The following is a 13,824-nucleotide window of genomic DNA, read 5'->3' on the forward strand; positions in this document are numbered from 1 at the left end:
ATGGTAAGTGAGCACCTGTCCAGCCTAGACAACTTCAAATCACCAGGACCAGATGGATTACACCCCAAGGAACTGGCAGATGTGATCTCAGAACCACTGAACTATATTTTTCAAAGATCCTGGAGCACTGGGGAACTACCAGAGGACTGGAAAAGAACTAATGTAGTTCCCATCTTCAAAAAAGGGGGAAAAATGGATCCAGGAAAATACAGACCTATAAGCCTGACCTCAATGGCTGGCTCAGGAATTCTGGGAGTTGAAGTCATAAAAGAGCCAAGGTTGCCTACCCCTGACCTAGAGGCAAACAAAGTCATTACTAAAAGCCATCATGGGTTTGTCAAAAACAGATCATGCCAGACAAATCTTATAACATTCTTTGACCAAGTGACAAAATTAGTGGATCAGAAGTATGCTGTGGATATAATTTACTTGGACTTCAGTAAGGCATTTGATAAAGTAAATCACAACCTATTACTTGATAAGATAAAAAAAATGTGGGTTAGACAGCATCACCACCAGATGGATTCGTAGCTGGCTGACCGGCCATACTCAGCATGTGGTCCTCAATGGAACCGCGTCTACATGAAGGGAAATGTGTAGTGGCATGCCCCAGGGCTCTGTTCTAGGCCCAGTGCTCTTCAACGTCTTCATCAACAATTTGATTTGGACGAGGGGATAGATGGGAAACTCATCCAATTTGCAGACAACACCAAGCTGGCAGGAATAGCCAACACTCCAGAAGACAGGCTTAAGATACAGGAGGATCTGGAGAGACATGAACACCGGGCGCTATCTAACAAAATGAAATTCAATGGTGAAAAAAGTAATGTTCTACATTTAGGCAGGAAAAATCAAATGCACAGGTATAGTATAGGAGGTACCTTGCTCAATAGAAGTAATTGTGAGAGGGATCTTGGAATCCTAGTGGACAATCACTTAAATATAAGCCAGCAATGTGCTGCAGCTGCCAAAAAAGCCAACACAGTGCTAGGCTGCATTAACAGAGGGATAGAATCAAGATCACGTGAAGTATTAATATCACTTTACAATGCCTTGGTAAGGCCACACTTGGAATACTGCATCCAGTTTTGGTCACCACGATGTAAAAAAGATGTTGAGACTCTAGAAAGAGTACAGAGAAGAGCAACAAAGATGATTAGGGGACCGGAGGCTAAAACATATAAGGAACGGCTGCTGGAATTGGGTAAGTCTAGTTTAACGAAGAGAAGGACGCAGGGGGACATGATAGCAGTGTTCCAATATCTCAGGGGCTGCCACAAAGAAGAGGGAGTCAAGCTATTCTCCAAAGCGCTCAAAGGCAGGACAAGAAGCAACAGATGGAAACTAATCAAGGAGAGAAGCAACCTACAACTAAGGAGAAACTTCCTGACAGAACAAATAACCAGTGGAACAACCTGCCTTCAGAAGCTGTGAATGCTCCAACACTGGAAGTTTTTAAGAACAGACTGGACAGCCAACTTATTATTGTTATTGTTGTTGTTATTTTCATTATCCTTTTTCTGGGGGGGGGGACAGAAAATAATCTCATTCAGGAGATGCACACTGATAATAAATGCCCCCAAATGAAGTTTCTAGATAACATCTTTTTAACTTGTTATAATCAAGAATGTATTGTTTTGCTATGCCTGGCATCTAACCAAAATCTGATCCAAAAAGCCATGGTTAAATCTTCAGACAAGAGATTACCAGGAAATCTCAAGGTATTCAAAAAGACAGGGAAATCAAGTAATATCCCAGAAGGCAGTAAAAAAACAACTGTTTCCATATTGCTGCAAATGTTTCATGTAGTCACCAAGTACAGTATCTACCTCAAGGAAGTCTTTGCCTTAATAAATTACCTAATTTATTTGACTTGTATCATCCTGCATTTTTCAGTGACTAATTTACCAGAAAATGCTAGTATACAACATACATTTATATGCAAATTTAAGTGCAACATTAGCACAAAGGCCTTTCTAGCAAAGTGTTTCATTTTCTACCATGTAGCACAACTGCTGCAAAAAATCCAGGTTTCTTCAGTTGTGGACATTACTGTTTTTCTAATCACTTCTTCAGTATTACAGTACTGGAAAATGCCAGTCACACATCCTTAATGTACCTGCTATAGTTTGAATTGCTCTGCAGTTAAGGTAGGAGAAGAGAGGTAATCTAGTTGCCAACATGATTGATAATCACTAAAGGCAAGGTATACATTCTGCCTTCCAATTCCTCAGTAATATTTTGCAAACTACTTTTTTTAAAAAAAATCATTTTATATTCATAACATGACTTTCTCTGTAAAATCTATCAAATATATTCGCACACATCTAGGAAATTATTATATAGAAATATCCAGGACGACATAATCACCTCATTTTTTTTGTTTACTTTCCCTATCTTCATAGGGTTTTTTTTATTTAGTCATATTGGACAATATTCATGAAGAGTTATCAATCCATAATATAGACATTTTTCTCATTTTATTGAAAACAGTTGCAGCAAATTAATGAAATGCATTTAAAGAAAAGATTTACTGGGAAAGTTTGAACTTATGAATTTTTTACCTAAAAATCTGCGTAGCTTCATTGTATCTAGTTGGAAGTATTCTATAAGTCCGTGAAGATTAAACAGGTGAAAGGTTAATGTGACCAAGCTGTTTCCTAAAAGTACACATACACAAAGAAACCATGTTTAGTAGGAAGTAGACAAGTCTGTTTAAATAATTCTGTTATACATAACATGCATATTTCTTCTTCAAATCTGTAACTAGAATATAGTTCTCAATATTTTAATTAAGACTTCTAATGTTCAGTACTTTCATATCACCAAGTGATTCAGAAATCTATCACCCAGTATTATAAAATGAATCCATTAATTTTCAACAGTCCCTTAACGGGTAGCCCTTGTTTACCAACCACAATTGGGACAAGCAGCTCCAATGCTATGTGTTACAATTGCTGGGTGGAAAAAAATCACATTGAATGAATCACCATGACAATAATCAGGTGACCACAACTTTCAATTTCACTTCTGCATTCACCATTAATTCTGCTATTGGAAGCCAGTTTTGAAGCTCACAAATGGTGATGTGACTGCAGGACACTGGAACGGCCATAACTGCAAAGATTGGCTGCAAAGCTTTTTTCCCTCAATCATTGTAATTTCAAAGGTTCACTAAACAAGGTAATTGGTAAACAAGGACTACCTATACTTTTTATAAATTCCATTCACAATTTTTTATCACTCACTGACAGAGAGAGAGAGAGAGAGAGAGAGAGAGAGAGAGAGAGAGCATTTACACAGTGTCATTATTAGACATTTACAACTCTTCAGCAGGGAACAGAAAATGAGGTGTTTCCAAACAGCCTATAAATTAGTAACAAGTTTGTTAAGTGAATTTGGCTTTCCCATTGACTCTGCTTGTCAGAAGGTGGCAAAAGATGATCACATGACCCCCAGGATACTGCAACTATCATAAATAAGAGTCAGTTGCTAAGCGGCTGAATTTTGATCACATGATCGTGGGGAATGCTGCATCAGTTGTAAAATGTCATAAATCACACCTTTCAGTCCTACTGTAGCTTCGAAGGGTCCTAAATGAATGGTTGTTAAATCGAGAACTACCCGTAGCTGATAGTCTGGGTCACTAATATTGAACCAGGTGAGTTAGCAGTTAACTTGATGTAACACTGTTGTCCATTTAGCAAAATAAAATTAGGAAATATTAAAAAAAAATAAGATTTTGCTGGAAAAATATTCTTCCCTATAATCTCAAGTATAATAAGGGAATTAGTCTAACTTACAAATGGTTACAAATCAAGAATTACCTTCCAAAGATGTAATTGGAAGTTGTTTCTGATTCCTCTCTCAATAGTTAGAGTATATTTACTCACTAACCACAAAACAGGCAGTCCCCTAGATATATTTGCTACTATTCTGAAATTATCTATTCCAACCACTTTTTCAGAACTCACCCATCCCAATTTGTTTATTGGCTGAATTACTGGCTGATTACTTTAGCCAATGGGAATTTGAAGTCTACACATCTTAAAGTTGCCAAGTTTGAAAATCACTGATACAGAACATCCTGCATAAAGCAAACAATATATTTATACAAAATAGTTCATCTGTAAATCTAAATGCAAGCTTAACTTTCTGCCTTATCACATTCTGCACATGTCCTTAACACATGATTGCCTTAAAAAGTATGGGGTAAGAATTTTAAAAAGTGAAGGAACTGGCTGTTTTAAGTCTCTTGAGCCACAGACTTCTTACCATAAAATCCCTACAGAAATATCCTTCTGCTCATAAAGCTAAAGCATAACTGGAGCTATGAACACACACTCTAGACCTCCCTTCAACTTAACAGCCTATAAAATTGTTTTATAAATGTTAAATTGAATATGCTTTTAAACTCCCTTGCCATTTCCCCATTATCCATATGAACATCTTTTCAGCAGCCATGGAGACAAGCATGTGTGCACACTCCCCTCATCAGCCCTGCATGTAAACTGAGAAATGCCAACATAGGTTTAAAGAGAAAACTTATTTCCAACTCTACAAGCACAATACTCAACTAATTACCAGATTTATTTATTTATTTATTTATTTATTTATTGATTGATTGATTGATTGATTGATTGATTGATTGATTGATATACCGCCCTTCTCCCGAAGGACTCAGGGCGGTGTACAGGGCAATAAAAATAAGAATACAGGATACAAGATTTAAAGTTAAATGATTGTGCCCAATGTAGTAAGTTACTAGATTTAATGTCTGAAAGTAGAATATTAGTCAATCTATTTTGGTAGCCCAACAATCTAAATAAGCTTATATACACATATAGCAATTGCTCAATTTTTAAAGCAGTATCTTCAAAGTAACAAATGGAATCTTACCGTTTGTTAGCCTGTCAAAAAGGAAGATATCAAAATTCCAGTTCCCAACTTTTTCTAGCATACACTGAAAACCAAAAGAAAAGAACATTTTATTTAGGAATAAAAACCATTTCTTTCCAAATACTACATATCTGAATCATCCTTGCTGCAATCTTATAAATCTATACAGATTCTGAAAAGAATAGTAGTCAGAACAGAAAAGCAACAATATTCCAGGTCTGAGACTACATCATCGTTTTGACTTGAGAAATTCTAAAATCATATTTGTCACTAATGGATCAGAGGGGTTGCACTGCCTTCTTACATCAACAGCTTTCTCTCATAGAAGCAAAACATCTCTCTCTTTTTTTTTTAACCTAAGTAGACCAATATTAAAATGATCAACTATTTCTAAAACAAAGCAGACTCATCTGAACCTTACTATGGACAAAGATTTTGCCCGCTGCTTTCCATGTGCCACCTATAGTTAGATCTACTTCTATGTGGATACTTTTCTAGGCACAGCTAGAAGTAGAAGGTGCTGCTTCTCTGTTGCAGTGGCTATGGTTTGGAATAGCCTGACAGCAATCAGGCTAGCGATCCTTGCTGGTCTTCAGGAAAATATTTAAACATGATTTTCTGGACAGCTTTCTCCTAGGTTTATGCATTATGCATATTTTATTACATTGACTTGTTGTTAGTGTTGACTTTTACTTTTAGTTATCATTATTTTTTAATTATAGATTTTTTTAAAAAAATCTACAATATAAATTATGTAAATTGATGAGTTGGCAAATTGCAGAGGGAGAAGATAAACGGAAATGTCACTTCTACAAGTCTGGAACAGATAGATGCATTACTAACTTTTAATAGAAATTATTTATTTACTTGCATGCCTTAAGAAAAATTACTATTTCTTTTAGAGCAAAGTTACAAGATAACTACAAAAACAAACCTTAGCTTGTCCATTGTAATCATCATCTAAAATGTTTGAAGAATTTGGAAGAGTAATACCACGGAAGAAACGGGAAGATCTCAAGTACCGCTGGAAACTCAGTAACCTTCGGATATTTCTTGCAGACACAGAAACTTCAAATTCAGAATTTGCTAGATGGGAGGGAAATAGTGAGATTTAAGTTGTAAAGCCCTTTCCTAAAACTTCAAAAGCTGAATCTATAAAGGCAATATTTATTTACAGAAGAAAAGCCAAACATATATTCCCCCTCCCAAGATGTTATGGGCTATCATGTTCATCATTGCTGACCAGTGATCCCACTGACTGGGACTGATGAGAACTTGTGGATCAAAAGTTCTCATCTGGTGTTAACTATTTCAATTTTGTTCAGAGATCAGATAAGTCAGCTCATTTATTAAAAAAGAAAACCAAGAAAAAAACAATATAGATTAGTGCTGAATATTTACGGTTTGACTGTAAAAGAACCTATTTATATCTAGGGAAAGGTAATTTTCTCTTCTTCAACATTCCCTTGCCAGCCCTCCAAAGTACATATGGATCAGATTTTCAGGAACTAATGTAAACAGCCTTTAACTCCCAATCCAATTAGCAAGTGTCAGGGACATGTCTTTCATGAGCAAATTTTACCTCATGGATTTTAAGGTGCAGCATTTAAATTCCAAAAAAGACAAAGCAAGAGAAAAAATTATTTAGATATCTAGATTATTTTATGCTATAATTGTTATTCAACTGTAATGATGCCATTAACATAAATGTATAAAAACCAATTTATTGCTTGAAATCTACTTCATGTCTCTGAAGCTGAATTCAATACTGTGATATATCAAGTCTTCTAGTTACTGGGTACAGTGAATGAATACATTCCAAGACTTTTAGCAGATAAACTATTGCTATTTAATTACTGTGAGTGGACTAATCGTAAACCTTATAAGAACAATAGATCAGGCTACGTTCTGAAAATAAACTTATGGTTGGCCATATAGTAACAAACATTAATGACATACTCGGCCAACAACCTTGAGAGTTTAGAATTCACATAATAAAACATATCTATAATCCTGTGTAATCTGGAAGTTTTATTATTTGCAAAGAGATTCAGGCACAGAAAACCCTTATTTCTAAAATATACATCTTGCATTTTCTATTTGTATTCCTATATTTATTCATGAGCTTTATACCCACTGCAGTCTCTGACACAAAAACATTTCTGAAACTAAGATCTTTAAGCTCTTTATTTTCAGATTTTACTAAAATACTTTAAGCCTATTTCGATACTTTTGCAACATAAAAGTCATAATACTCATTTTTTTCTGGTATTTTTTCAGACACTATGAGAAATAGGGCCATTTTCAGAAAAGCCCACTCTGTGGATCCTTCAACACTTTTAGGAACTAGTCATCCACAAAGCCATGATTTTACGTTGCCTGGACAAAATGTTAAATCGTCACTTTGTAAATAAAACTTTGGGGGAAGGGGAAGGAAACTACAGGTAGCTCTCATTTAGTTATCACAATTGGAACTGGCAACTAAGTCATAAAATAATTGATAAGTGAAACAGTGGATGTGTTTATTAAATTTATGATACCACACCTTTCGCTATCAAAAGCAACTTTATGATCTTACTTCAGCTTTCCTTTGCTTTACAGACCTGTGAAGGTCGCAAATGCAAAGAGTGGTCATAAAGTTAACTTTTTCACCACAATCATAACTGTGGATGACCACTGAATAAAAAAGTTGGTAAAGGAGGAATATCTGTACTACTTTTTAAGTTCTCTGCATTAAGTCTCATGCGAAATAATTTAACCCCGTGACATAACTTCACATTTCAGAAGCACATTCAATATGATTTAATGCATTATCCTATACTACAGTTAATTGTACTCAATCAATTCTTTCAAAGAAAAACAAAATAGAAATGAATACAAAATAAATGTAAAATTACCATTATTAAGAAAAATTGAGGTATTTTTCATCCAATATATCAAACTCCTACACCACAAAATAAATACACTCATCAAACACTGAATAGTGGCTTGGATATCAAAAGTACAATCCTGTAAATAAAGATATTAACTGTAAGCAAGACATGTATCTTCACAAGATAAGTTCGTATTCCATTTCCAGTAGCACTTTAAAGACAAGTCCTAATACATCCCAAAAAATGGAAAAAATCACCTGTTTAAAGAAGCCCTAAACTGAATAAGGAGAAAGACAGTTTGTGCTTTTCGAATGTCTTTTTATTCTAGAACATGTTTTTAAAGGATCTACAGAAGTGAAAAATCATGTTTCCAAACTAATAACAAAAATGGTTATGTTTCTGATCAAATTGACCAATTTTTCTCAGATTTCAAACTAGGAAAGAGAGGAAGAAAGTACATGATAGCAAGAAAAGAACACTGTTGACCAAGTTGAAATATATCAATTAAAAGGAAAAGGAATACTAGAAAAAGTAGATGTCTACGTAATGATTCTCAAAAAGTTTATTTTTGAAAATGGAAATCTCCTCTCCATACAGACAAAACTGTGCTCTAAAAATTTCACACATACTTGTCCATTACTATACAATAAACATTTCAGAAGTGAAAAGCACGCATTTGTTTTAGCATACTCAGGTGCATTTATTTATATATGTATGTATCATCTTTCTTCCAAGATTTGGGATCAGCTTATGAAAAGATAACTTGAATGGGAGGACTTTTGTGACTGAGGGTAGACGTAACCCTGGCTTTCCTCAAACCTGCTTCAACATCTTACCACTGCATTATATTGACTCCCCTTCCTTATAACCTTAGCAGTTCTTACAATACACTGGTATATCCATAAAACTGTTATCAGGAAAAAAAAAGAAGTACCATGTTGAACACCATATCTAACCATCAACCCTTTACTCCCTCTGGCCCAATAATCTGCGAACAAGAAAGTAAAGTAAAAGCAGTGAAAGTATAATTTTATTCCAAGGACCCAAACCAGCTGGCCAGAATTTGAAGTACAAGAAACATGATATTATCTCCAAAGTTACTAACATATAATTCATATATAGATGAGTCTTTTGAGTTTGAGTTTGGGCAGGGGAGCCTGGCGTGCTATTGTCCATGTGGTTGTGAAGAGTTGGACACAACTTAAAAGAATGAATAACATTTTTTTTCTTTAAATTCTGTAAGTAGCATTCAGATACTGGTATCAGTTCTTACATTATGACTTAGTATTACGTGTCAATTTCTAAGGCAGGCAGGCCATCCAAATGGCCAGGTTTACAAATTAGCTACATAAGAGTCATAGGTCTGATCAGAACAAGAGTTTTCAAACTTGCTAACACCAAATGAATGCACAATCCCTTTCAATTTCCTTTTCATTTCAAAACATCTGTAACAGAAGATTGTGGAATCTATGGATGGAGGTGAGATAGAGAGATGATAAGGGACATTTGAATTCCACTAAAAATTGTCCATCTGTGAGCTCAGATCACAAGTGGATTAAGACTCTATTCTTCAAGCTTTTTATGGACAACTCTGGAACTAAAAATAATAGTAAATTAAACTACAATAGAATCTAGTTTAAAACATTCTGGCTTTTTAACATTTAGAAACATTTTACAAAGAATATGGCATGACAGGTTTTATCTTTACATGAAGCACACAAAGCTTAAATAATGTATACATTCTGTAATAGTGTTAACTGAAAGTGCCAGTTTTCAATTAACATTCAGTTAACTACACCATGATAGTTTAACCTACCTAGACTATAATTTTATATGCATTTACATATTGAGAATTAATCCCACAAATATTAACAGGATTAATTTCTGATTATATGTATGTGTGTATGGATATGTAGATGTACATTTACTATTAAAGCGGAACAATTCAGAGATTAACAATAATGTGAAGCTAAGAGCAATATTTATCTTCACTAGATTTTTTGAAATCCTTGTCAAGTTATTGTTAAGGAGAAAGTACAGGGCACAAGAAAAACATTAGAATGTTTTGGCTTTATTTTAATATACTAAAAATAACTAAATTAGAAGTTTCAAACTTTTGGTTGGGATCACACTTTAAGTATGTGCCTATATAAGTATAGCTCTACACTACAGTTTTACTCCTTGTCAAGATTCTGAGGCAATTTTCAAAACTCAAGATATAACAATTTCATCTGAAAAGCACACACATTAAATTGTGCTATAATGCCAATATTTCTAAAATCCAATCTAACATAGAGTTATCAGAAACAAACTATGTACAAGTAGGTATGGATTCAGTCTGATAACAATTTCACATGTATATGGGTAGTGACTGAGAAAAGGCTATAGCAATGGAAGGAATCAGAACATGCTCTAACAAGTTACAATTATGGGGGATGTATATAGCTACTTTCAAAACAGTATTAATCTTTGAAATACTTAAAGTTCATCAATCACATATTCAAAAATTCTGTGTAAAGTGTCTATATTAGTCACATGACTTCATGTTCTTTATTGCCCATTTTAATCCAACCTAAAAGATACAGCGAAAATATAAAACCAAGAGAATTATACTCCAGGTAGAAAGCTCATGAGTATATGTTAGTCCAAATATCATTATCTCTCGTCTTGTTAACTAACATTTCTAGGACTGAGATTTATTTATCTTTGTTAATAGAGCAATCAGTTACAGATACTTCCTACATTTAAATGTGTTATCACAGCAATATTCTTGCCAAACAAGAACATATGAATAAACTTATTTTTTTCCATCTTAACAATAAACTAGAAATGTAAGGATGAATGACTTAATATACTGTCCTGTGGTTATCATTCACAAGATCAATCGACAATGGTACAGCACATACTATTCCCATAGGACTCTAAATTTAACCCCCAAACTCTCAAGGCAGGAATAAGAAAGATTATCTGAAACAGAAAAATTGTATCAATCTGCCTAGATGTAGACAATATCATGGTGGATTTTTTGAATCAATTTAATGAAGCTTCACATAACCAGTTAGCTAGAATAATTTTCACATTAATGCACTCAGTATAAGTAATTGGCAGCTTAGACCTTCCAACTTGGTACAGAAAATCCAGCAAATCTCACTCTCTGTGATGCACTTCAATTGCATGATTTCCTTTTATTCCTTTTAGGGCTTTTTAACCTCTTTATTTCTAGTGTGAATAAAGGTTGTCTTTTAAACATTTCAGCTGTTATTCTCAAGCTAAAGACTTATTAATGTCCATGTAAAACAGTGCAAATAGAAAAAATGGCTCTGAAAGTGGTTGCCCTCTAAACCAGAGTTCCCCAACTTTTCTGCATTTGCAGACTACCAGGTGAGGGGATGGTTCCGAGCGAGTGGTCGGTAAGCGTGTGTGCGCTCAGTTCCATTTGCACGGGTGGTGGGCATGTGCACTCAATACTCATGCAAATGAGAGTGCATGCACACTTGCTCACCCACTACTCACAGAAGTGGGAATGCGACCACCACTTCCATGGCCCAGTTCTGAACGGCTCATGGCCCAGTAGTATGCCACGGCCGTTGTTGCTTACGTCAAATAACCTCAATAATTGTTCATGTAGGGAATTAGGTTTGCCATCTCTTATTATTCATAATTTACAACTCTTGTTAAATTACCTGTTCTCCAGTATACATGAATATTAGCATAATTTAAAGGGAGGGAGGGAGGGAGGGAGGGAGGGAGGGAGGGAGGGAGGGAGGGAGGGAAGGAAGGAAGGAAGGAAGGAAGGAAGGAAGGAAGGAAGGAAGGAAGGAAGGAAGGAAGGAAGGAAGGAAGGAAGGAAGGAAGGAAATTCAACAGACAACTATTACCTAAGCTCAGACTAAGATTCTCACCAGTGATAAAGTACCTGATCAAGGTCATTTGCTTTCAAAAACTGATTTTAATGTTTTTCTATCAGGAGATATATCCTTTAATAGTAGTGAGCAGGCATTTTGAAGATGCTAGAGGGAAACATAGTTCCAATTGCATACTCTTTTCCCATCTCTTTTTACTTGACAGCACATTAGAAGGACTAGAAAAGAGGATGGATCAAAATGAGACACTAAATACCCATTTCAATCAATGATTCCAGCACAATCTTGGACGATTCTAACTATAGTAAGATGAATGCAGATAATGGTCACTCAATTTACCTGAATAAGAAAACTATGTCAAGAAACCTTATTAAGCCAGAATATTAATTTAGTGCCTATGGCGTTAAAGATTGTGCCTTGTTGAAAGCTGGCAACTAAAGTTTCACAGTTCAAACAAAAAGAAAAAGGAAGCCATTGTTACTTCCTGCTTTTTTTCTAGTACCAGTGAATAGATGAAAGAATTGTATTCATGAAGAGCTTCAGCATATTTCTGAAAGCAACATACAAGTAGTCCTCAACTTATGACCACAATTGTGACCAGAATTTCTGCTAAGGTGATTGTTAAGCGAGTCACACCTGATTTTAAAACCTTTTTTGCCACAATTAAGTGATTCACTGCAGCTGTTAAATAAACTATGTTTTTGTTAAGCAAAACCAGCTTCACCAATAAATTTTGCTTTTAGAAGCTGGCTAGAGTAGCTGCAAATGGCAATCGTATAACCTCGAAACACTGCAACCACCATGAATAAATAACCAGTTGCCAAGCCCCCAAATTTTGATCATGTGACCATGGGGATACTGTGACAGTTGTTAAGTGTGAGCACTGGTTCTAATTCACTTTTTTGAATGCTGCTGTAACTTTGAACAGTCACTAAACAAGTGGTTGTAACTTGAGGGCAACCTAAACTGAGCATCTATGAAGTGTTTCAGAATTGAAACAGCTGAACTTAAAATACTTCTAAAATACTCAAAACATTCCACTTTGCATATAAATGAAGTGTTCCAAATTAAATAAAATTCAAATCAAAATGTGGGGAAGTCATCCCATGAAAGAATATACAATAAAGCCAAAGTCTACCAGGAACATCAGAACTTCTTTACATAATATATATATATGTAGCTGAAATATACGAATCTTCAGTGTTCTGTCAAGAAGCAGCTTTCAGATTAATCCAAGCATTTTAAACATTCATAGAAGACAGTATTTTAAAAATAGATATAATTACATCCAGTATGTCATGATTTGCTCAAGCCTATCATTTTGCAACTACAAAATGTACTATCTTTTAGTAGAATCTTATGAATTTTATCATTAAAATTTCAAGCCATGTCCACAGTGAAAACATTTGCACTTCTACCTTATCATCATGGCTATCTAAACAGGCAAAGATTGGTTATCCTTTGCCATCAGAGTCTTTAATTCTTAAAGTCTGGGAGAGGTAAGAGGAGTTTTACATTCCTATAGAATATTGTCTCTTTGCCAATGGAACGAGTAAATTTACGCAATAATGAGATTCTCTAATTATGCCCTAATATGTGAAGGTAGACAATTATGTCTTTTCAAAAGATCATTCAATTACTCTCTGCAGTTACTGCACTGCACTATCCCAGGAAAAGACATATAATGCCGCTTGGGGTGTGTGTGAAAGCCCTAATAAGCAGGCATATACATCGAATGAAGGCTACTGCTAAGCTTGTAAGCCGCCCTGAGTCTTCGGAGAAGGGCGGGATATAAATGGAATTAAAATAAATAAATAAATAAAATAAAAATCTGAAGACAACTGCTATGTTTTGTATCCTCATACACTCTTAAGTCTGAATTCATTGTGCTTTTTTAAAAAACTTCATATAATGTAGTTTAAGAAACAATACCGTAATATTCTACCTAAAGTATATTCATAATTTCTAAAATAGAAATTATTTCCATAAAAGAGAAATATTAGTTAATAAAACCTGGTATGACTATATGCGCAGCAGCCAAACACAAATGGAATTCTTCATTACTATACTGCTATTAAATACTTACAGTGAAAAATACGGAAATCAATGTATGGATGAGAACCTCTTCTCTCTCTTTCAAATCCTGCCCGACTTCTTACTCGTACATCTCCTGGAAATAGGGTCAAGAG

General features: G+C 34.9%; 1 protein-coding gene across 2 annotated transcripts in view; it reads right to left on the minus strand.

Annotated features, from left to right (window-relative positions):
• The window catches only part of PDE7A (phosphodiesterase 7A), a 46,025-nt gene that overhangs the window by 18,336 nt on the left and 13,865 nt on the right, over positions 1-13,824 (minus strand). The window contains exons 3-6 of one of the 2 annotated variants that reach the window (XM_081325820.1): positions 13,722-13,805; positions 5,834-5,985; positions 4,900-4,963; positions 2,565-2,660 (exon numbers count right to left, since the gene is read on the minus strand). In XM_081325820.1, the coding sequence (XP_081181946.1) occupies positions 2,565-2,660; positions 4,900-4,963; positions 5,834-5,985; positions 13,722-13,805 (396 nt within the window). The remainder of the gene's footprint in view (positions 1-2,564; positions 2,661-4,899; positions 4,964-5,833; positions 5,986-13,721; positions 13,806-13,824) is intronic. The other variant, XM_081325821.1, reaches the window with a different exon arrangement.

This window comes from Vipera berus (genome assembly GCF_964194415.1).
Source record: "Vipera berus genome assembly, chromosome: 3".
Taxonomy (NCBI): Eukaryota; Metazoa; Chordata; class Lepidosauria; order Squamata; family Viperidae; genus Vipera; species Vipera berus.